At 36.2% G+C, this 26,519-nt stretch overlaps 1 protein-coding gene across 4 annotated transcripts in view; it reads right to left on the bottom strand.

Moving 5' to 3' along the window:
- The window catches only part of DOCK3 (dedicator of cytokinesis 3), a 571,728-nt gene that overhangs the window by 399,445 nt on the left and 145,764 nt on the right, over positions 1–26,519 (bottom strand). For all 4 annotated transcript variants that reach the window (XM_032411365.1, XM_032411366.1, XM_032411368.1 and 1 more), the window contains exon 3: positions 24,271–24,311. In XM_032411365.1, the coding sequence (XP_032267256.1) occupies positions 24,271–24,311 (41 nt within the window). The remainder of the gene's footprint in view (positions 1–24,270; positions 24,312–26,519) is intronic.

Raw genomic sequence — 26,519 nt, 5'->3', positions numbered from 1 at the left:
ACTAATGATGTAATGTATGGGGATTAACATAACAATAAAAAAATTAAAAAAAAATTATAGCTATCCTACTGGTTGTGGAAAAAAATAAAAAATAAAAAAAAATAAATGTAAGACCCAAAACCATAAAAATCCTAGAAGAAAACACAGGAAAATGCTATCTGACATTGGTCTTGGCAATGATTTTTTGGATATAACGCCAAAAGCATAGACAACAAAACCTAAAGTAGATAATTAGGATTACATCAAACTAAAAAGCCTCTATACAACAAAGGAAACTCAACAAAATGAAAAGGCAACATATGGAATGAAAGAAAAGTATCTGCAAAGTATATATCTGACATCTCCTATAACTCCTACAACTCAGAAGCAAAAAACAACCTGACTTAAAAATGGACAAAGGAACTGAATAAACATTCTCCAAAGACACAAAAACGGCCAAAAGATAGATGAAAAGGTGTTCAACATCACTAATCATCAGGGAAATACAAACCAAAACAATGACATATCACCTCACATTTGTTAGAATGGCTATTATCAAAAAACAAAAAATAAGTCTTGGTGAAGATGTGGAGAAAGGAAACCCTATACACTATTGGTGGCATATAAACTGGTACAACCATTATGTAAAACACTATTTAGGTTCCTCAAAAAATTAAAAATAGAACTACCATATGATCAAGGAATCCGACTCTAGCTATATATATACATATACATATATATACATGTATACAAGATATAATCTTAACTATAAACTCAATCATGTCTCAAAGAAATAGCTGCACTCCCACATTCATTACAGCATTATTCACAATAGCCAAGACATGGAAACAACCTAAGTGTCTATCAATGTATGAACAGATAAAGATGATGTGATACACACACATACACACACATGGATTATTATTCAGCCAATGGAAAGAAGGAAATCCTGCCATTTGCAACATACATAAAATGGGAGAACATTATGCTAAGTGACATTAGCCAGACACAGAAAGACAAATACTCTATGATTTCACTTGTGTATGGAATCTATAAATAAATAAGTAAATAAACATCAAACTCATATAGAGAGTAGAATGGTTGCTACCAGGGCCTGGGAGTGTGGGGGAGTTGTAAACATGGTGGTCAAAGGGTACAACCTTTCAGTTATAAGCTGAATAAGAAACTTACATAAGCTAATGAATAAGCTCTGAGGTTCTGATGTATTGCATATTGACTATTATTAATAAAACTGGGTTGTGTACTAGAAACTTGTTAAGAGAATAGATCTTATGCATTTTTACCAGAAAAAATGTGAGGTAACAGATGTTTTCATTAACCTGGATGTGGTAATAATTTCACAAAGTATACATGTATCAAATTATCACATGGAACACATTAGACATATAAAACTTATTTGTCAACTATACCTCAATATGAAAAAGTTAAGTAAAATCAACACTAGGAACAGAAGAGAACTTCCTAATTTGATGAAAAGCACCTACAAAGAAGCATTATACTTAATGGTGAAACAATGAACACTTTCCCCTAAGATCAGGAATAAAGCAAAGAAGTCCACTTTCACCACTCATATTCACCATAGTGCTGGAAGTTCTAGCCAGTGCAATAAGGCACTAATTTAAAAAAGGAAACAAAAGGCATACAGTTCAGAAATGAAGAAATAAAAATGACCCTATTTACAAATGACATGATTGTCAATGTAGAAAATCTCAAGGGAACCTTTAAAAAAAAAAAATACTACAACCAATAAGAGAGTTCAACAAGGTCACAGGATACAAATAAACATACACAAATCAATTGTATTTCTATATACTAGCAATGAATCTATGCACAATGAAAATAAAAATACAATACCATATATAATCTCTCAAAAATAGGATATATTTAGGTGTAAATCTAACAAAAAAGGTACATAACTTGTATATGGAAAAGTCAAAAACACTGATAAATCAAAGATTTATGTGCATAGAAACCTGAAGACTCACAGCATAATATGTCAGTTTTCCCCAAACTGATACACGTTTATTAATATGATCCTTATAAAATCCTAGCAAGATCTTTTACATATACTCAATATTATTCTAAAATTTATATGGAAAAGGGGGAAACAAGAGTAGTTAAAAGAATTTTTAAATAGAATAAAGTATGAGGGCATGCCTCGTGGCGCAATCAGTTAGGTGTCTGACTCTTGGTTTCAGCTCAGGTTGTGATCTCAGGGACGTGGGATCAATCCCCATGTCAGGCTCAGAACTCAGCATGGAGTCAACTTGAGATTCTCTCTCCCTCCCTCTGCCCCTCCAGCTGGGCTCTCTCTCTCTCTCTCGAAAAGAAATAAATCTTTTTTAAAAAGAGTAAAGTGTGAAAAAAAAATCAATCTGATTTTTTTTCAAAGAAATTAAAATTTTAATTAAAAGACTCTTGATAAGGAGATCACCAAGCCCAGATGACCTCATTGGAAAATTCGTCCAAACAGTTATTGAGCCATTAACACCAATTTTATACAATCTTTTTTTTTTCATCAAAATTGGCCTCCTTAATTTTTTTAAATTAACATATAATGTATTATTTGTTTCAGGGGTACAGGTTACAGGTCTGAGATTCATCAGTCTTACACAATTCACAGCACTCACCATAGCACATACCCTCCCCAATGTCCATCACCCAGCCACCCCATCCCTCCCACCCACCTCCACTCCAGCAACCCTCAGTTTGTTTCCTGAGATTAAGGGTCTCTTATGGTTTGTCTCCCTCTCTGGTTCGTCTTGTTTCATTTTTCCCAATTTCCCCTATGATCTTGTCTTGTTTCTCAAATTCTTCATATCAGTGAGATCATATGATAACAGTCTTTCTCTGATTGACTTATTTCACTTAGCATAATGCCCTCTAGTTCCATCCACGTCGCTGCCAAGGGCAAGATTTCGGTTTTTTTGATGGCTGTATAATATTCTAGTGTGTGTGTATGTGTGTGTGTGTGTGTGTGTGTGTGTGTATACACCACATCTTCTTTATCCATTCATCTGTTGATGGACATCTTGGCTCTTTCCATTTTTTGGCTATTGTGGACATTGCTGCTATAAACACTGGGGTGCAAATGCCCCTTCTCCCTCCAATCACTACATTTGTATCTTTGGGGTAAATACCTAGTAATGCAATTGCTGGGTCGTAAGGTAGCTCTATTTTCAACTTTTTGAGGAACCTCCACACTGTGTTCCAGAGTGGCTGTAGCAGCTTTCATTCCCACCAACAGGGTAGAAGGGTTCACCTTTCTCACATCCTCGCCAAGGTCTGTTGTTTCCTGACTTGTTCATTTTAGCCATTCTGACTGGTGTGAGGTGGTAGCTCATTGAGGTTTTGATTTGGATTTCCCTGATGCTGAGTGATGTTGAGCACTTTTTCATGTGTCTGTTGGCCATTTGGATGTCTTCTTTGCAGAAATATCTGTTCATGTCTTCTGCCCATTTCTTGATTGGATTCTTTGTTCTCTGGGTGTTGAGTTTGATAAGTTCTCTATAAATTTTGGATACTAGCCCTTTATCTGATATGTCATTTGCAATATCTTCTCCCATTCTCTCAGAGTTTTTGGATTTTGTTGACTGTTTCCTTTGCTGTGCAAGAGCTTTTTATCTTGATGAAGTCCCTATATTCATTTTTGCCCTTGCTTCCCTTGCCTTTGGCGATGTTTCTAGGAAGAGAGTGCTGCGGCGGAGATCAAAGAGGTTGCTGCCTGTGTTCTCCTCTAGGATTTTCATGCATTCCTGTCTCACATTTAGGTCTTTCACCCATTTTGAGTCTATTTTTGTGTGTGGTGTAAGGAAATGGTCCAGTTTCATTCCTCTGCATGTGGCTGTCCAATTTTCCCAACACCATCTGTTGAAGAGACTGGTTTTTTTCCATTGGACATTCTTTCCTGCTTTGTCGAAGATTAGTTGACCATAGAGTTGCGAGTCCATTTCTAGGCTCTCTATTCTGTTCCACTGATCTATGTGTCTGTTTTTGTGCCAGTACCATACTGTCTTGATGATGACAGCTTTGTAATAGAGCTTGAAGTCCAGAACTGTGATGCCGCCGGCTTTGCTTTTCTTTTTCAACATTCCTCTGGATATTCAGGATCTTTTCTGGTTCCATACAAATTTTAGAATTATTTGTTCCATTAATTTGAAAAATGTTGATGGTATTTTGATAGGGGTTGCATTAAAAGTGTAGATTACTCTAGGTAGCATTGACATTTTCACAATATTTGTTCTTCCAATCCATGAGCATGGAACGTTTTTCCATTTCTTTGTGTCTTCCTCAATTTCTTTCATGAGTATTCTATAGTTTTCTGAGTACAGATTCTTTGCCTCTTTGGTTAGATTTATTCCTAGGTAGCTTATGGTTTTGGGTGCAACTGTAAATGGGATCAACTCCTTAATTTCTTTTTCTTCTGTCTTGTAGTGGGTGTATAAAAATGCCACTGATTTCTGTGCATTGATTTTATATCCTGCCACTTTACTGAATTCCTGTATGAGTTCTAGCAGTTTTGGGGTGGAGTCTTTTGGGTTTTCCACATAAAGTGTCATGTCATCTGCAAAGAGTGAGAGTTTGACTTCTTCTTTGCCAATTTGGATGCCTTTTCTTTCTTTTTGATGTCTGATTGCTGAGGCTAGGACTTCTAGCACTATGTTGAATAGCAGTGGTGATAAGTGAACATCCCTGTCACGTTACTGACCTTAGGGGAAAAGCTCTCAGTTTTTCCCCATTGAGAATGATATTCGCTGTGGGTTTTTCATAGATGGCTTTTACGATATTGAGGTATGTGCCCTCTATCCCTACACTCTGAAGAGTTTTAATCAAGAAAGGATGCTGTACTTTGTCAAATGCTTTTTCTGCATCTATTGAGAGGATCCTATGGTTCTTGTTCTTTCTTTTATTAATGTATTGTATCACATTGATTGATTTGCGGATGTTGAACCAAACTTGCATCCCAGGGATACATCCCACTTGGTCGTGGTGAATAATCCTTTTAATGTACTGTTGGATCCTATTGGCTAGTATTTTGGTCAGAATTTTTGCATCCATGTCCATCAGGGATATTGGTCTGTAATTCTCCTTTTTAGTGGGGTCTTTGTCTGGTTTTGGGGATCAAGATAATGCTGGCCTCATAAAATGAGTTTGGAAGTTTTCCTTCCATTTCTATTTTTTGGAACAGTTTCAGAAGAATAGGTATTAATTCTTCTTTAAATGTTTGGTAGAATTCCCCTGGGAAGCCGCCTGGCCCAGGGCTCTTGTTTGTTGGGAGATTTTTGATAACTGCTTCAATTTCCTTGCTGGTTATGGGTCTGTTCAGGTTTTCTATTTCTTCCTGGTTCAGTTTTGGTAGTTGATACATCTCTAGGAATGCGTCCATTTCTTCCAGATTGTCTAATATGCTCGCATATAGTTGCTCATAATATGTTCTTATAATTGTTTGTATTTCTTTGGTGTTAGTTATGATCTTTCCTCTTTCATTCATGATTTTATTTGTTTGGGTCCTTTCTCTTTTCTTTTTGATAAGTCTGGCCAGCGCTTTATCAATCTTATTAATTCTTTCAAAGAACCAGCTTCTAGTTTCATTGATCTGTTCTACTGTTCTTCTGGTTTCTATTTCATTGATTTCTGCTCTGATCATTATTATCTCTCTTCTCCTGCTGGGTTTAGGCTTTATTTGCTGTTCTTTCTCCAGCTCCTTTAGGTGTGGGGTTAGGTTGTGTACTTGAGACCTTTCTTGTTTCTTGAGAAAGGCTTGTATTGCTATATACTTTCCTCTTAGGTCCGCCTTTGCTGCATCCCAAAGATTTGAACAGTTGTGTTTTCATTTTCATTTCTTTCCATTAATTTTTTTAAATCTTCTTTAATTTCCTGGTTGACCCATTCATTCTTTAGTAGGATACCCTTTAGCCTCCATGTATTTGAGTTCTTTCCAACATTCCTCTTATGATTGAGTTCTAGTTTCAAAGCATTGTGGTCCGAAAATATGCAGGGAATGATCCCAATCCTTTGCTATCAGTTGAGACCTGATTTGTGGCCTAGGATGTGATCTATTCTGGAGAATGTTCCATGGGCACTAGAGAAAAATGTGTATTCTGTTGCTTTGGGATGGAATGTTCTGAATATGTCTGTGAAGTCCATTTGGTCCAGTGTGTCATTTAAAGTCTTTATTTGCTTGTTGATCTTCCGCTTAGATGATCTCTCCACTGCAGTGAGGGGGGTGTTAAAGTCCCCCACTATTACTGTATTGTCAATGTGTTTCTTTGATTTTGTTATTAATTGGCTTATATAATTGGCTGCTCCCATGTTAAGGGCATAGATATTTACAAATGTTAGATCTTCTTTTTGGATAGACCCTTTAAGTAGGATGTAGTGTCCTTCCTCATCTCTTATTATAGTCTTTGGTTTAAAATCTAATTGGTCTGATATAAGGATTGCCACCCCAACTTTCTTTTGGTGTCCAATAACATGGTAAATTGTTTTCCACCATCTCACTTTCAATCTGGAGGTGTCTTTGGGTCTTAAAATGAGTCTCTTGCAGACAGCATATCGATGGGTCTTGTTTTTTTATCCAATCTGATAGCCTGTGTCTTTTGATTGGGGCATTTAGCCCATTTACATTCAGGGCAACTACTGAAAGATATGAATTTAGAGCCATTGTATTACCTGCAAGGTGACTGTTACTGTATATTGTCTCTGTTCCTTTCTGGTCTGTTTCTTTTAGGCTCTCTCTTTGTTAGAGGACCCCTTTCAATATTTCTTGTAGGGCTGGTTTGGTGTTCGCAAATTCTTTTAGTTTTTGTTTGTCCTGGAAGCTTTTTATCTCTCCATTTTCAATGACAGCCTAGCTGGATATAGTAGTCTTGGCTGCATAATTTTTTCCTCTAGTGCTCTGAATATATCATGTCAGTCCTTTCTGGCCTGCAGGGTCTCTGTGGATAGGTCGGCTGCCAATCTAATGTTTCTACTGTTGTAGGCTACAGACCTCTTATCCCAAGCTGCTTTCAGGATTTTCTCTTTGTCTCTGAAACTTGTAAGTTTTACTATTAGATGTCGGGGTGTTGACCTATTTTTATTGATTTTGAGAGGGGTTCTCTGTGCCTCCTGGATTTTGATGCCTGTTTCCTTCCCCAAATTAGGGAAGTTCTCTGCTATAATTTGCTCCAATATACCTTCTGCCCCTCTCTCTCCTTCTTCTTCTGGGAAACCAACTATTCTAATGTTGTTTCGCTTTATGGTATCACTTATCTCTCAAATTCTGCCCTCGTGGTCCAGTAGTTGTTTATATCTTTTTCTCAGCTTCCTTTTTCTCCATCATTTGGTCTTCTGTATCACTAAATCTCTCTTCTGCCTCATTTATCCTAGCAGTTAGAGCCTCCATTTTTGATTGCACCTCATTAATAGCCTTTTTGATTTCAACTTGGTTAGATTTCAGTTCTTTTATTTCTCCAGAAAGGGATTCTCTTGTATCTTCTGTTTTTTTCAAGCCCAGCTAGTATCTTTATAATCATCATTCTGAACTCTAGTTCTGACATCTTACTAATGTCTGTATTGATCAGGTCCCTGGCAGTCAGTGCTGCCTCTTATTCCTTTTTTTAGGTGAGTTTTTCCATCTTGTCATTTTGTCCAGAGGAGAATACATGAATGAGACAACAAAATGCTAACAGGGTAACAACGACCCCCAAAAATATACACTAAGCAAATCAGAAGAGACCCGAAACCAGGGGAAAAGAAAGGGAAATTAAAAAAAAGAAGAAGAAGAAGAATATGATCAGGCTGGTGAATAGAACAGAGCCACACACTAGATTTTGGGTGTATTTTGGTCTGTTAGAAGAAACTGCCTCCCAAAATTTTAAAGAAAGACTTATACATATACAAAAATAAGGGTAAATACGATGAAGGGATGGAATATGACTGTAAAGATGAAAATTTTAAAAGATTTTAAAAAGGGAATTGATAAGAAGTTGGTTGAAGAAAGAAAGAAGAAAAATTTAAAAGAAAAAAAGGAGAGAATATGATCAGGCGGGAGACTAGAACAAAGCCATACACTAGAGATTTAGAGTATATTTTGGTCTGTTAGAATAAACTGTATCTCAAAAATTTAAATAGAGAAAAACTTATATATATACACAAAAAATAACGTTAACTACAATGAAGTCATAGAATGTGACTCTAAAAATGAAAATTAAAAAAGATTTTTAAAAAAGGAATTGATAAGATGTTGGTTGAAAACGGGAAAAAGAAAAATTCAAAAGAAAATAGAAAAAGAAAATTTAAAAAATTAACTTTGAAAAACTAAAGAATCACGGGGAAAAAAGCCTTGAATTCTATGTGCTGTATTCCCCTAGTGCTGGAGTTCTGCAGTTCTTATTGATTGATAGGTAAACTTGGTCTTGGTTGGATGTTCTTGCTGATCTTCTGGGGGAGGGGCCTGTTGGAGTGATTCGCAAATGTCTTTGCCTTGGGCAGAACTGCACCGCCCTTGCCAGGGGCCAGGCTAAGTAATCTGCTCAGGTTTGCTCTCAGTAGCTTTTGTTCCCTGAAAGCTTTCCGTATAGCTTTGGAGTATTTAAATGAAAATGGCAGCCTCCCAATCTCCGGCCCTGGAGGAGCCAAGAACTCAGGGCCCCAGTCCTCAGTGAGCCCCCAGAGAAAAGCAGTCAATCATTCCTGTCCCCCTGGTCTCCGGCTGCATTCCATACTCACCTGGGCTGTGACCAAGCATTTCTATCTCTAGCACATGACCCCGTCTGGAGTCTCCAAACCCAGCAGATTTCCTGCGGTGGGCTCCCGTGCCTCTCCTCCCCGGGGAGGAAGAGGAGTCTCCCTGGATCTGCCGCTTGTTGGGTCTCTGCTCAAAGAAGAGTAGTGGCCCGACTGTGTTGTGGATCACAGTTTATGGCAACCCCGAGCTGACAGCCCACTCATTGGCTCCATCTTTGCAGCCTGCTTTCCTGCTCTGATACCTGGGAGCTCTGCCGCACTCAGGCACCCCCGGTCTTTCTGTGACCCCAAGGGTCCTGAGACCACACTGTCCCAGCGAGGGTTCCACCCCTTGCTTAGCCACTGGAGCGATGTCCCTCAGCAGAGCTGGCTTCCAAAAGTTCCGATTTTGTGCTCCGCTGCTCTATCACTTGCTCGTAGCGGGTGATGGAGGCTCCCTCCCCCCGCAGTCTATCTTCCCAAATATCACCTCAGATTCACTTTTCCACATGTCCTACCTTCCAGAAAGTGGTTGCTTTTCTGTTCATAGAGTTGCTGCTATTCCTTTCTTCGATCTCCTGTTGAGTTTGTAGGTGTTCAGAATGGTTTGATACCTATCTAGCTGAATTCTTGGGACCAGACGAAATTCAGGTCTCCTACTCCTCTGCCATATTGCTCCTTCCACCAATCTATCTGATTTTAAGACTTGTTATATAACTACAGAAATCAAGACTGAGCAGTACTGGCAGAGGGACAGAAAAACAGATCAATGGAAGAGAACAGAGAAACCAGAATTAGACCTCACAAACATACCTAAATATTTTACAATAGCAATTTAATAGGGGAAAAATAACCTTTTCAACAAATGAAGCTGGAGCAATTGGCCATCCAAAAGCACAACAATAACCCTGATACCAAAATCAGTCACAGATAGGATAAGTCAACCTATCAAACCTGCTCTAAAAATTAACTTCAGATAGATCACATAAAACTTCGTAACTTAAGAAAAAATATAAGAAGAAATCTTCTACACAGGAGACTAGGGGTAGATGAAGAACTCCTAAAGTTTATATTATACCAAATGCACAATCCATGAAAGAAAACACTGGTAAGTCAGACTTCACCCAAAATTTAAAACTTTCTCTATGAAAGACTCTGTCAAGAGCATAAAAGGAAAAGCTACAGATGGAGGGAAAATTTTTCAAACTACACATCTGATATAAAACTAGTATCTAGAATATATAAAGAACTTCAAAACACAACAGTTAAAAAAAGAAAGTCCAGTTAGAAAATGGGTAAAAGGCATGAAGAGTAGATATAGATGGCAAATAAACATGTGAAAAGATAGGTGGTTCAATGTCATTAGCCATTAGGGAAATGCAAATTAACTACAATGAAAAAAAACTACAATGAGATACCACTACACCTATCAGAATGACTAAAATAGAAAATAGTGACAAAATCAAATGCTGGCAAGAACGCAAAGAACCTAGATCTCTCATACACTGCAGGTGGAAATGTAAAATGGCACCACCTGTCTAGAAAATGGTTTGGCAGTTTTTTAAAAAACTAAATCTGCAACTACCATGTAAGCCAACAAGTGCATGCCTGGGCATTTACCCCAGAAAAATATAAACTTTTGTTCACAAAACTATAAAAACTTAATACATATGGTTATATCAGCTCTCTTTTAATAGTAAAAAACTGGAAACAACTCTGATAACCTTCCAAATGTGAAATGTTAAACATACCATTAAATATAACTCAAAATTAAAAAGGAGTAACTATTAATATATACAAAAACATGGGCAAATCTCTACAGTTATGCTGAGTGAAAATTTCCAATTCTAAAATGTTGCATACTGTATGGTTCCACCTCCATACATTTTTAAATGACAAAATTATAAAAAACAGAGAACAGATTACTGGTTGCCAGAGATTACCAGGTAGAGGTAGAGGGACGTGGGTATGGCTATAAAAGGGCAACATGAGAGATCCTTGTGGTGATGGAAATGTTCTGCCTCTTGATTATATTAATGTCACTATCCTGGTTTTGATACTGTACTACAGTTTTACAAGATATTATCAATGGAGGACTTTAAGGTATCTATTACAACTGCATATAACTCCTTAATTATCTCAAAAACATAAAGTATAACAAAGAAAACCATGATCTGTCATCTGTCAAAAACAACTAAAAACACTGAACAAAATATGTGAAGCAACTATTTTCAGACACTGGACAATCAGCAGCACAGGAATGTGTGATCACTAGAAGGGAAACAAATGAAGTGAGTCATAATTTTCCAACACTTTTTGTCCAGAGGCCTTTATAGGTCAGAAAGGGACAGCAAAGAGCAAAGCACTATCAAACATTAGTAAAAGAAGTGTGGGAGGGCTGGATTTTGTGCAACATAACAGAAGAGAATCATGAAGACCAAGAATTAAAGGATTCCTCATAGAGATCTCCTTGAGTCTTTGCTTGAAAACTAAGCTGTAATTGCACAGAGTAAGACTCTACAAGGCCAGGGAAAGAGCAACTAATGGGCAGCTTTAAGGTAATCAATTCCTGGAGCAAACATAAAATTGGTACACATTTAAGTTCTAATCCAACAGAGTGGAAAAAACTCAGTGAACACATGGGTCTTTCAATAAAGACTCAGTAAGACTGCATGTTAAGGGTAAGGTCAAAAGAATCCTAGAGTAAAGGCTACTCTAAACATACTCTAACAAACCTTAAGGATCAAGATGAATTACAAGTAGGGTGCCTGGGTGGCTCAGTCATTAAGCGTCTGCCTTCGGCTCAGGTCATGATCCCAGGGTCCTGGGATCGAGCCCCACATCAGGCTCCCTGCTCGGCGGGAAGCCTGCTTCTCCCTCTTCCACTCCCCCTGCTTGTGTTCCCTCTCTCACTGTGTCTCTCTCTGTCAAATAAATAAAATCTTAAAAAAAAAAAAAAGATGAATTACAAGTAAATTAATTGTATGCAAAAATGAATTAAACTTTTAGGGGCACCTGGCTGGTTCAGCTGGTAGAGTATGCAATTCCTGATCTCAGGGTCACAAGTTTGAGCCCCACACTGGGTGCAGGGCCTACTTAAAAAAAAAAAAAAAAAAGAATTAAGCTTTCTTTAAAGGAAGATGACAAAATTCAGATCAAGAAATTCAACAATAGGGGCGCCTGGGTGGCTCAGTCGTTAAGCGCCTGCCTTCCGCTCAGGTCATGATTCCAGGTCCTGGGATCAAGCCCCGCATCGGGCTCCCTGCTCAGCAGGAAGCCTGCTTCTCCCTCTCCCACTCCCCCTGCTTGTATTCCCTCTCTCACTGTGTCTCTCTCTGTCAAATAAATAAATAAAATCTTAAAAAAAAAAAAAAAGAAATTCAACAATATAACTTCAAAATTCTAGAAAACAGAACAAAACAAAACTACTAGGTATGAGAAAATATAAGCCATCAATAAAAACAGAACAAAAATGATACACAATGTGAACTAGCAGAAAAGAAGTTTAAAACAGCTATTAAAATCTGCTCAAAAATTTAAAAGAAAACATGAACATAATGAAAATGCAATAAATATATAAAATGGAACAAAATGGAAATAAAAGAACTGAAAAACACATCTAAATGAAAATGTTCATTCAAGGTGTTTAATGACAGATTAAATACTGTAGAAGAAAGAGTAGCACACTTGAAGACCTAGTATTAAAACTATCCAAATAAAAGAACAGAGTTGAGGGAAAGGCTGAAAAGTAAAATAAAACATCAGTAAAAAAAAAAAAAAAAAAACTGTGAAGTAATATAAGACAGCATTAAATATGTGTAACTGGAATACAAAAAAAAAAGAGAGAGCAAAGAAATATTTGAGGAAATCATAGCAAAAAATGTCTAAATTATTTTTTTTAATTTCTAAATTATTTCAAGTTTTTATTTAAATTCCAGTTAGTTAACATACAGTGTAATATTAGTTTCAGGTGTAGAATTCAGTGGTTCATCACTTACATACAACACCTGGTGCTCATCACAAGTGCACCCTCCTTAATACCCATCATACATTTAACCCACCTCCTCTCCAGCAACCCTCAGTTTGTTCTCTATCGTTAAGAGTCTGTTTTCTGGTTTGCCTCTCTTTCCCCCCTCCATGTTCATCTGTTTTGTTTCTTAAATTCCACCTATGAGTGAAATCATACGGTATTTCTTTCTCTGACTGACTTATTTTGCTTAGCATAATACTCTCTAGCTACATCCATGTCATTAAAAATGGCAAGATTTCATTCTTTTTGATGGCTGCATAATAGTCCATTGTATGTATATACCACATCATCTTTATCCATTCATCAGTCGATGGACATCTGGGCTGTTTCCATAACTTGGCTATTGTTGATAATGCTGCTGTAAACATTGGGGTGTATGTGCCCCTTTGAATTAGTATTTTCATACTCTTTGGGTAAATACTTAGTAGTACAATTGCTAGTTTATAGGGTAGTTCTACTTTTTTTTTAAAGATTTTATTTATTTGACAGACACAGCGAGAGAGGGAACACAAGCAGGGGGAGTGGGAGAGAGAAAAGCAGGCTTCCCGCGGAGCAGGAAGCCCAATGTGGGGCTCGATCCCAGGACCCTGGGATCATGACCTGAGAGGAAGGCAGATGCTTAACGACTGAGCCACCCAGGTGCCCTGGGTAGTTCTATTTTTAACTTTTTGCGGAACCCCCATACTATTTTCCAGAGTGGCTGCACCAGTTTGCATTCCCACCAACAGTGTAAGAGGGCTCCCCTTTTTAATTTCTTAATTAGATGAAAAACATAAACCCACAGATTTGGCAGCACCATGATATAAATTTGGATAAAACACAGACACACACAACACCAAAATACCTCATAAGCAAACTGCCAAAAAACAATGATAAATAGAAAATCATAAAAGCATCCAGAAATGAAAAACAAAATAAAAATTTTAAGTAACTATAGTACAAGAAACAGAAGTAAGAATACTTTACATCAGAAATACTGTAAAGCCAGAAGACAGTGGACTGACGTATTTAAATGTAAACCTAGAATTGTATATCCAATGAAAATCTTTTAAAAATAAAAGTGAATAACCAGTATAAATAAAATGACTAGGAAATTAAAAAGAAGAGAGCTTTGTTATACTGAACAGATGAATCATTGAACATTATATCAAAAACCAAAGATGTACTACACCTTGGCTAATTGAATTTAAATTTTAAAAAAATAGCTTTGAAATAATGGACAAAAAGAAATGTTTAAAGTCAAAAGTTAACTTTTTTTAAAGACCAACAAAATAAAAATTTACATAGATTTGATCAAGAAAAAGGGCATAAATTCCTAAAATCTGGAATGAAGGAGGGATTACCACTAAATATCTTAAAGACATTAAAAAATAATAAATAGCTGGAATAATAACAAAAATAAAAAACAAATGAAATAGACAAATTTCCTGCAAAATACAACTAACTCAACTGACAGAAAATGAATTAGACAATAATACTAAAGATAGAACATTAGCTCTACCATAACAAAAAAATTTTAAATGACAAATTAGACTTCCTCAAAATTAAAATCTACTCTTCAGAACACAATATTAAGAAAATAAAAAGGCAAGCCACAGACTAAAAGAGTATATTTACAAAGACTTATATCCAGAATAAAGAATTCATATAATTCAATTAAAAAAACAGTAAAATATAAGTGAGAGACATGAAAAGACACTACAAGGAAAAATGAGGTGAAAGGCCAGTAAACATTTGAAAAAGTGTTCAACTTCTTTAGTCATCAGGGAAATAAAAATTAAGATCATAACAAGATACTACTACCCCATCCATATGAATGGCTAAAATTTAAAATACTAAAAATGAAAAGTGTTGCTGAAAACGTGGGCCAAATGGAAACTCTTATACCTATTTTAAACTTAAATTTGGGCAGGGTCCTCACCACTAACTGGTAAGAATTGCTCACTGTGCCTAAACTATTTTGCACAAACCATATGTTTTATGATGAACACCTGCTTTCCTTCTGGGAGTGTGGAATTTTGTTATATGCTGGGCAGAGGCTGTTTACGTGACCAGTGCCCAATTAAAACTCCCGGCACCAGGTCTCAAACAAGCTTCTCTGTTTGGCAACATTTCACACGTGTTGTCAAAGTGTTGTTGGGGGAATTAGGTTTGTCCTGTGTGACTCCATTGGGAAAAGACTCTTGGAAACTTGTGCCTGATTTCTCCAGACTTTAGCCCATGCATCTTTTCCCTTTGCTGATTTTGATTTGTATTCTTCACTGTAGTAATTCATAGCTTTGAGTGCAACTATATAATGAATCCTGTGGGTCCTCATAGCAAATCTTTAAACCTAGGGGTGGTCTTGAAGACTTCCAAACACACTGAGTAAGCCCAGCACAAAATATCACCTAGCCTTCATTCTTTTCAACATCTACCACTTTCTACCCACCTACAACAATACAAACACTATAATAATAAGGCCCATCAATGGAGTACACTTAACATGTGGCTGTTAGATAAATTCCAAATCACAAACACAAAATTCCAATGCTGAGTAACAATGATAAAAGTCACCTTTAAAAAAAGTTTTCAGTTAGGAGAACTATTGATGACAACTACAGTTTTCGTTCATTTAAAAAAAATTGTTAGGGGCACCTGGGTGGCTCAGTCATTAAGTGTCTGCCTTTGGCTCAGGTCATGATCCCAGGGTCCTGGGATCGAGCCCTGCATCAGGCTTCCTACTCAGCAGGAAGTCTGCTTCTCCCTCTCCCACTCCCCCTGCTTGTGTTCCCTCTCTCGCTGTCTCTCTCTCTGTCAAATAAATTAAAATAAATAAAATAAAATATTTTTAAAAAATAATAATAAAAATAAAAATAATTGTTAGAAAGGTCTCGTATTACTTGATATTTGACCAAGTCTGTATCAAAATTAATCACTAAAACTAGAAAGTAAATTGAGAAACTGAAATGATAACTTTCAGAATAAATATGAAATCACATCTTCAGGGTTTGATATAAAAGCCATTTGTTTTTTTAACAACTTAATTGAGGTATAGCTGATATACCATAAACTGTAAATACTAACAGTGTAGAATTTGGTGCCTTTTTGGCATAAAGTATATTTACAGTGAAATCATGGGCACAATTAAGATAATTTGCACCACCCCCAAAAGTTTTCTCATATCTTTTTGTAATCCATCCATCTCTTCAACACTATTGGCAGGGAACCACTAAACTTAAGGCATTATAAATTATTAGCATTTTCTAGAATTTTATATAAATCAAATTCAAAATGTTCATCAGAGTTTTCTACTCCCCAAACCAACAAATTTACATTCCTTAGAATCTGTATCTACTTTCTTCCTTTCACCCATAATCTACTCACTAGATTCTGGCTCTCTGCCACTATCATGCTATTAAATCAGATTCCCTTAAAAGTCACCAATGGCCTTCTAATTGCCAAATATAATAGCCCCTACTCAGTACCCATTCTACTAGACTACTCCACAGTACTTGAAATCATTAATTACCCTTTAAAAAAAAAAAAACAACAAAACATCTTTCTTCTCCTTAGCCAACTATCACCTCTATTTCTCAGTCTCTGTACTAGTTCCTCTTTTTCTGTCCTTCAAGGTGTTGTCAAGTCTTTAAAGTCTCATTAGCAAGCCCTATGCTATCATAGCAGTAGTTGTTATAGCAACAGAAGCAAATATTTATTGTACTGTTATCATGTGTTAAGCACTGTGTTAAGAGCTTCATGTAAGATCATTGATTTCTTGTAACAATTCTATGAAATAAGTAATAATGTTATCCCCATTTCAAATACATACAGAATTAGACAGAATGTACTGAGCCTACATAAACCTACCATTCACCTTTAATGATTATTAACATTTTGCCAATCTTGATTTATTAATCCCCACATACACATTTTTACCTACTACAGTATTTCAGAGCAATTTTAGAATTCATCCATAAACACTTCAATATGTATCTTTAACAGGTGCTTACTGCTTCTCCAATAAACTCTTTTATATTTTTTCCTTTTTTTTATTAAGTTCTATTAGTACATCATTAGTTTTTGATGTAGTGTTCAATGATTCATTAGTTGTGTATAACACCCAGTGCTCATCAGATCACATGCCCTCCTTAATGCCCATCACCCAGTTACCCCATCCCCCCAATCCCTCCCTTCTGCAACCCTCAATTTATTTCCCGGAGTCCAGACTCTCTCAATGTTTGTCTCCCTCTCTGATTTCTTCCCATTCAGTTTTCCCTCCCTTCCCCTATGGTCCTCTGCACTATTCCTTATGTTCCACATACGAGTGAAACCATATGATAATTGTCTTTCTCTGCTTGACTTATTTCACTTAGCGTAATACCGACCAGTTTCCTCCATGTCGATGCAAATGGTAGGTATTCATCCTTTCTGATGGCTGAGTAATAATATTCCATTGTATATATGAACCACATCTTCTTTATCCATACATCTGTTGAAGGACATCTTGGCTCCTTCCACAGTTTGGCTATTGTGGACAATGCTGCTATGAACATCGGGGTGCATGTGCCCCTTCTTTTCACTACATCTGTACCTTTGGGGTAAATACCCAATAGTGCAATTGCTGGGTCATAGAGTAGCTCTATTTTTAACATCCTGAGGAACCTCCATACTGTTTTCCAGAGTGGCTGTACCAGCTTGCATTCCCACCAGCAGTGTAAGAGGGTTCCCCTTTCTCCACAACCTCCCCAACATTTGTTATTCCCTTTTTTTCACTTATCTTTTTTTAGAATTTTTTATATTATGTTATGTTAGTCACCATAGAGTACTCATCATTAGTTTTTGATGTAGTGTTCCATGATTCTAACAGGTGTAAGGTGGTATCTCATTGTGGTTTTGATTTGCACTTCCCTGATGGCAAAACTTTATTTTATAATTATGCTGCATGTGGGTGCCTGGGTGGCTCAGTGGATTAAGTGCACATCAAGAGTCTGACTTAATTTCTGCTCAGATCATGATCTCAGGATCGTAAGATTGAGGCCTGCGTCGCGCTTCACACTCAGTGAGGGGTTCTGCTTGAGATTCTCTCTCTCTCTCCCCCCTTCTGCCCCTCCCTCCCTACTCGCTCACTTGTTCTCTCTCTCCTCCCTCTCAAATAAATAAGTACATCTATTAAAAAAATAATAATTATTATGCTGTGTGGCAAGAGTAGATCCATGCCTCTGTTAAATGGCAGTTTCCCCGTTGCCAGAGAGAAAATCCAAATTCTTTAGCATTCCTTATATTCTTTGGCATATAAGAGTCTTCAAATATGAATCCACCCTCCCTTTCCTGCCTTACGATCCATCACTTTCCTGTACTATGCCCTAGCCAGTTTGGACTATCTAACATTCTTTGAACATTTCTTGCAGTTCCATGCCTCTATACCTCTACTTTTGCAATATAAAACACTCTATAAGGCCCTGTAGCTATCTGGCAGAATTCTAGGTATCCAGTTGACAGTAATTACATAAAAGCTGATCCTGAAACTACAAAATGGGAAATATAAACTCTCTTGAATGTCATTCTTTTCCTCTTGAGCATATGTTTTATAAAAAACACAAAATTATTGTCAAATATCTGCTGTCCTTTTCTTAATCTTATCTTACTCTCTTATTCTTTCTTTATGTATATTCTTAAGAAAGCTAGTATTATGGCAAGCCTAACAATTATGTAACATGACGTTTCACCAGAAGATAATATTGTGTCTCAAAAACTTCTGATTTCTAAAATTATACAGCCAAAATAAGTTCTACCCTATAGTGTATTCTGTAAAAATAAAGTCTTCAAAAAATGCAAAAAATAAAAACCTATCTTTCTTAAGATCATTGAGAATAAAATTGAGTAGTATATTTTTCCTACATAATATCCCTCTCTTAAACGTACAACTTTGGCATGTGGTCACAAAAATATATAACTGAAAGGGTATTTTATAATCATCCCACTTTTCCCTTAAGAATGTAACATCTTATTACAGAGTATTCATAGAGAACAAAACAATTAAGCCTTGAGACTTTTAAAACTGTTTTATAGAAAAAAATGTTTTACCACTTATGAAGATTTCTGAACACTATATTTGCTATCTACTTCAGATATTATTTTATTTGGGCTATTTCGAGTTTTATTTTTAGTATAAGTCATACACAACTCAAGACATAGTAATAAGTCGCCTTTTAATTTTTTTTAACCACTAACAGCTACGAAAAACCTACTGAAATTTTTATTTATTGTGACTATAATATTAAGACAAAAGATACATAGAAATGCATTTTTTATCACTTTAAGTGTGTGGAATCACTAAATGATTATATTTTACAAACACTAAAGAATTTTCACCATGGTTCCACAAAATATCATTGCCACAGGCAATGAAATTGTTATTTCCATCTGTTAAATTTTTAAAGTTTAAGAATATCAGTACAAAAAATAATACAAATGCAAGCTATTAAAAGGTATACAGATATATTATTAATAAATATACAATAATCTAAGATTCTAAAATGAAGTTGGTATTTCCAAAATACACAATCTCAGAAGTACCACATTAGTCAAAAGTAAAGAAATTAAAGGAGTCTGATCAGATAAAATGAGCTCAAACACTTAAGATTAGTTTAATTTGGTTTTTTCATTTTGATTAGCTTATGAAATCACTGCTAAGATTAATTACAAAGTGGCCTCTCCCATAGTCTCTAAACACCTTTGTTATAGGAAAAGGAATTTAGAAAATAGGTATGAGATTCTGAGCACCTTTTCCTCACTCTAAAACAGAACTCTGACTGGGGCACCTGGGTGGCTCAGTTGGTTGAGTGTCTGCCTTCAGCTCAGGTCATGATCTCAGGGTCCTGGGATCAAGTCTCACATCGGGCTCCTTGCTCAATGAGGAATCTGCTTCTCCCTCTCACTCTGCCCCTCTCCCCCCTACCCAGCTTGTTCTCTCTCTCTCTCAAATAAATAAATATAATCTTTTTAAAAAATTAGAAACACAAGAAAAAATTACCTATGAGCAGTGGTTTTCAATCAGGGGCAATTTTACCACCATCACCGTCACCCCACCCCTGGGGGCGATAGGGAAGGGGGGGCTTTGGCAATGTCTGCAGACATTTTTCATTGCCACAACTTGAGGGGGGAAATGTTACTGACATTTACTGAATAGAGCTCACCTATGCTGCTAAACATCTTAAAATGCACAAGACAACTACCCACAATGAAGAATTATCTGGCCCAAGATGTGAACAATGCCAAGGATGAGAAGCCCTGGCTGGAAGGAATTAAAATTTGAAGATACTGCCTTCTTATAATCATTACCTTATAAACTAACAAACTGAATGATTCTACTGGCAAAATTAGTTAGAACTCTAAACAATTTTCTTTTTTAATAAAAATAGTACATGATAATTTCAATATTTTTCTATATAAGAAAAAAGCATTATATATTAAATATTAAGCTACAGAAAAAATATAAGAAAAGCTGATAATATTAATTATATGAAAGAGTAGGTAGAAAGAAGTTTTTGCAAATGCATGACTGGAGAAAAATGTTCCTAAATGTATTATAACTGCCATTTAAAATACACTTTTTGATCAAATTAATATTAATTGGTAACAATAAATATATAAAATCTAGTTCATAAAAAGTCGTTTAAATTCATATTTTAACAAGAATATTGTCATCAACAAGGACATCTAATTGAAAATTATTTGAAAGTTTTTTCCATTTTGTATTTTACTTAACTAACAAATCATTGAACACTACATCAAAAACTATGTACTATACATACAGTGGCTAACTGTACATAATAAAAAAAAATTTTTTTCCATTTTGTATTTTAGAAGTAAATTTGTCTAAATAAACACATATCTCCACAAGATTAGGACTATGAATAAGTCAATTTACTTTTATTAAATTATTTATCTTATTGTGTTCAATTAACTGACATACAATACACATTAGTTTTTGATGTAGTGTTCAACAATCACTAGTTGCATATAACACCCAGGGCCCATCACCACACGTGCCCTCCTTAGTAAGTTTTTTATTTAAATTCAATTTAGTTAACATATAGTATATATCATAAGCTTCAGGGGTAGAATTTAGTGATTCATCACTTGCATATAACACCCAGTGCTCACTATAACAAGTTCCCTCCTTAATGGCCATCACCAAATTCCATGCCCCACCCACCTCCCTCCAACAACACTGTTTGTTCCCTATAGTTAAGAGTCTCTTATGGTTTGCCTCCCTCTGTTTTTATCTTATTTTATTTTTCCTTTACTTCCCTTATATTCATCTGTTTTCTTTCTTAAATTCCACATGAGTGAAATCATATGATAATTGTCTTTCTCTGAGTGACTTATTTCACTTTATCATAATACCCTCTAGTTCCATCCACACTGTTGCAAATGGCAAGATTTCATTCTTTTTGATAGCGGCATAATATTCCATTATATTCAGCTCAGGTCTAGCTGAATATTTATATTATATATATATATACACACACTACATATTCTTTATCCATTCATCTGTCAATGGACACCTGGGCTCTTACCACAGTTTGGCTACTGTGGACATTGTTGCTATAAACACTGGGGTGCATGTGTTCCTTTGAATCACTATTTTTGTATCCTTTGGGTAAATACCTAGTAGTACAATTGCTGGGTCATAGGGTAGAGCTCTATTTTTAACTTTTTGAGGAACCTCCATACTGTCTTCCAGAATGGCTGCACCAGTTTGCATTCGCACCAACAGTGTAAAGAGGGTTTCCCATTCTCCGCATTGCCACCAACACCTTCTGTTTCCTGACTTGTTAATTTTAGCCATTCTGACTGCTGTGAGGTGGTATCTCATTGTGTTGGTTTTTTTTTTTTAATTCAATTAGCCAAGGTCTTGTGGTTTTGATTTGTATTTCCCTGACGCCAAGTGATATACAGCATATTTTCATATGTCTGTTGGCCATCTGTATGTCTTCTTTGGAGAAATGTCTGTTCATGTCTTCCGCCCATTTCTTGATGGGATTTTTTGTGTTTTGGGTGTTGAGTTTGATAAGTTCTTTATAGATTTTGGATACTAGCCCTTTATCTGATATGTCATTTGCAAATATCTTCTCCCATTCCACAGGTTGCCTTTCACTTTTGTTGATTGTTTCCTTTGCTGTGCAGAAGCTTTTTATCCTGATGAAGTCCCAATAGTTCATTTTTGCTTTTGTTTCCCTTGCCTTTGGAGATGTGTCTAGCAAGAAACTGCTGAGGCTGAGGTCAAAGAGGTTGCTGCCTGTGTTTTCCTCTAGGATTTTGATGGATTCCTGTCTCACATTTAGTCTTTCCTGTCTCACATTTAGATCTTTCATCCATTTTTAATTTATTTTTGTGTATGATGTAAGAAAGTGGTCCAGTTTCATTCTTCTGCATGTGGCTGTCCAACTGTCCCAAAACAGTTTGTTAAAGAGATTGTCTTTTTTCCATTGGATGTTCTTTCCTACTTTGTTGAAGATTAATTAACCACAGAGGTGAGGGTCCATTTTTGGGTTTTCTATTCTGTTCCATTGATCTATGTGTCTGTTTCTGTGCCAGTACCATACTGTTTTGATGACTACTGCTTTGTAATACAGCTTGAAGTCCAGAATTGTGATGCCTCTAGCTTTGGTTTTCTTTTTCAACATTACTTTGGCTTTTCAGGGTATTTTCTGATTCCATACAAATTTTAGAATTGTTTCTTCCAGCTCTGTGAAAAATGCTGGTGCTATTTTGATAGGGATTGCAATGAATGTGTAGACTGCTTTGGGTAGTATAGCTATTTTAACAATATTTCTTCTTCCAATCCATGAGCATGGAAGGTTTTTCCATTTTTTTATGTCTTCCTCAATTTCTTTCATAAGTGTTCTAAAGTTTTCAGAGTACAGATCTTTTACCTCTTTAGTTAGGTTTATTCTTAGGTATCATGGTTTTTGGTACAACTGTAAACAGGATCGATTCCTTGATTTCTCTTTCTGTTGCTCCATTACTGGTGTATAGAAATGCAACAGACTTCTGTCCATTGATTTTATATCCTGCCACTTGGCTGAATTCCTTTAAGAGTTCTACCAATTTTTGGGTGGAGTCTTTGGGTTTTCTACATAGAGTATCATGTCATCTGCAAAGAGTGAAAGTTCAACTTCTTTACCAATCTGGATGCTTTTTAGTTCTTTTTGTTGTCTGATTGCTGAGGCTATGACTTCCAGTACTATACTGAACAACGGTGGTGAGAGTGAACATCCCTGTCGTGTACCTGACCTTAGGGGAAAAGCTCTCAGTTTTTCCCCATTGAGGATGATATTAGCTGTGGGTCTTTCATATATGGCCTTTATGATGTTGAGGTGTATTCCCTCTATCCTTACACTGTGGAAGATTTTTATCAAGAAATGATGCTGTATTTTGTCTAATGCTTTTCTGCATCTGTTGAGGGATCATATGGTTCTTACCTCTTATTTTATTAATGTGATGTATGATGTTGATTGGTATGCGGATATTGAACCACTCCTGCCACCCAGAAATGAATACCACTTGGTAGAGGTGAATAATCCTTTTAATGTACTATTGGATCCTATTAGCTAGTATCTTGGTAAGAATTTTTTTTAAGATTTTATTTATTTATTTGTCAGAGAGACGGAGAGTGCGAGTGCACAAGCAGGGAGAGCAGCAGGCGGAGTAGGCAGGGGGAGAAGCCGGCTCCCGACTGAGCAAGGAGCCCGATGTGGGATTCAATCCCAGGACCCTGCGATCATGACCTGAGCCGAAGGCTGATGCTTAATGGACTAAGTCACCCAGGCATCCCCTTGGTAAGAATTTCTCCATCCATGTTCATCAGGGATATTGGTCTGTAATCCTCATTTTTAATGGGGTCTTTGTCTGGTTATGGGATCAAGGTAATGCTAGCCTCATAGAATGAGTTTAGAATTTTTCCTGCCATTTCTATTTTTTGGAAAACCTTCAGAACAGGTATTAATTCTTCTTTAAATGTTTGGTAGAATTCCCCTGGGAAGCCTATTTGTTGGGAGATTTTTGATTACTGCTTCAATTTCTTTGCTTGTTATGGGTCTGTTCAGGTTTTCTACTTCATCCTGTTTCAGTTTTGGTACTTGATATGTTTCTATGAATTTAGCCATTTCTTCCAAACTGCCAAATTTGTTGGCATGTAATTGTTCACAATATTCTCTTACAATTGTTTGTATTTCTTCGGTGTTGGTTGTGAGGTTAATTTACTTTTTGTCAAATACTTGAAGGAAAAAATATTAAATGTCCTAAATAGGCTTTTTCAAAAGAAGCTTTGTAGCTATGATCATACATGCATTTTCTGCCTTTTAAAAAAAGCATTTTAATACTGCTGACACAGAGCAGGGTCTGATACAGCTCTGTAAAGAAAGAATGAGTGTGGCTATTGTAAAAGATTAAAAGATGGACAAGTAATAATTATTTTTATATCAAATAAACAGACAGGTAACTTCCTACATTAGAAACGGTAACAATAAACTTTTCATTACCTTTACATTTGGCTTCTTTGTTGAAACTCCTCTGTACCAACCTAAAACAAAGCAGACAAATGATATTAAAATCATATTTTTGTTATTTCCTATAAAACACATAATGTGAGTATTTTAGGGGGAAAATTAATGCAAAACTTTCTAGTAAAGGCTGACTACTTGTGCCTTTATTAATAGTAGTTTACTCTAAAAGGAACAGTCTTACAATAAATACATTTCCAATTTTCTTCAAAAGGTACAACTTTCAACTGAATAAAGACCTCAGAGGACATGTAATTCAACTCTATGAAAATTCCCAGATGAAATTGTTAGGGGCAGAAAAATGCCAAAATCATACAGCTTCTTTGGTTGAAGATAGAGACTAGAGCCCAGGCTTCCTGTTTCCTGGTCTTATTCAGTGTCCCATGCACAAAACTACACTACTCTCATTTCTTGGCTTTCCAGATGCTAAAATTGACTTCTGTGATTCAGTTATTCCCTCTCAGAATTCATACACAGGAATAATAATCAAAGTTTCAATTACACAATAAAAACAATTTTCAGAGAAAGGAAATTTCATTACCAAATTTTCTCAATTCCAATCTATTATTTTTATAGTTTTATTATACTTTCTCTGCTTGAGTTTAAGAGGAAAAAGTTCCAGTGAGCTGTATTGAAAGGAGGATGATGAAGAAAAGGAGATGTCTGCTAATAGCTAGTAATAATTGAGATCTTACTGTTCTTAATTCCATGTACTGGAATTGAGAGGTTGTTCTATGTATTAAGCTTTTTTTTTATTATGTTATGTTAATCACCACACATTACATCATTAGTTTTTGATGTAGTGTTCCATGATTCATTGTTGGCATATAACACCCAGTGCTCCATGCAGAACGTGCCCTCTTTAATACCCATCACCGGGCTAACCCATTCCCCTACCCACCTCCCCTCTAGAACCCTCAGTTTGTTTCTCAGAGTCCATAGTCTCTCATGGTTCGTCTACCCCTCCAATTTCCCCCCTTTCATTCTTCCCCTCTTGCTATCTTTTTTTTTTTTTTAACACATAATGTATTATTTGTTTCAGAGGTACAGGTCTGTGATTCAACAGTCTTACACAATTCACAGTGCTCACCATAGCACATACCCTCCCCAATGTCTATCACGCAGCCACCCATCCCTGCCACCCCCCACCACTCCAGCAACCCTCAGTTTGGTTCCTGAGATTAAGAATTCCTCATATCAGTGAGGTCATATGATACATGTCTTTCTCTGATTGACTTATTTCGCTCAGCATAATACCCTCCAGTTCCATCCACGTTGTTGCAAATGGCAAGATTTCATTCCTTTTGATGGCTGCATAATATTCTAGGAGCTGGTTCTTTGAAAGAATTAACAAGATTGATAAACCCCTGGCCAGATTTATCAAAAAGAAAAGAGAAAGGACGCAAATAAATAAAATCATGAATGAAAGAGGAGAGATCATAACCAACACCAAAGAAATACAAACAATTATAAGAACATATTATGAGCAACTATATGCCAGCAAATTAGATAATCTGGAAGAAATGGATGCATTCCTAGAGATGTATCAACTGCCAAAACTGAACCAGGAAGAAAGAGAAAACCTGAACAGACCTTAACCACTAAGGAAATTGAAGCTGTAATCAAAAATCTCCCAACAAACAAAAGCCCAGGGCCAGATGGCTTCCCAGGGGAATTCTACCAAACATATAAAGAAGAATTAATATCTATTCTTCTGAAACTGTTCCAAAAAATAGAAATGGAAGGAAAACTTCCAAACTCGTTTTATGAGGCCTCTATGTATTAACCTTTAAATCCTGCAACTAAGCTATAAGGAAAAAAATCAACTTTCCTGAAATCATAACAACCAATAAAAGAAGAAATATCCTTGTTTATGTTTAGTACAACAGCTGAGATAATAAATTTGAATAACTTAATTTACACCTTGAGAGTTTCAATATCTTCATTTATTAAAAAGAAAAAGTGATTTACCAAATGTGACGTTTTATAATAGCTTAAGAAACAGAATAGAAAATGGTATCAGCAGGAACGGCAGAAAAGGATCTCCAAAAAGCCTTTCTTCAATAAAAGCAGTAAGAATCCTGGCAAAAACTGTCAAAATCAAATTCTATAGAACTCTGGAAGTAAACCAAAGACCTGAAATAATCCAAACAGTATTTATTCAAGAAATCTGAATCTTGGTGAGAACAAAGAGCTTTTTAACTTGCCCTATCCCATTTCCCTCCCTG

Source organism: Phoca vitulina, unplaced genomic scaffold (assembly GCF_004348235.1).
Source record: "Phoca vitulina isolate PV1807 unplaced genomic scaffold, GSC_HSeal_1.0 scaffold13, whole genome shotgun sequence".
Taxonomy (NCBI): domain Eukaryota; kingdom Metazoa; phylum Chordata; class Mammalia; order Carnivora; family Phocidae; genus Phoca; species Phoca vitulina.
The sequence above is the reverse complement of the archived record's forward strand: the minus strand, read 5'-3'. Positions and strand labels throughout refer to the sequence as shown.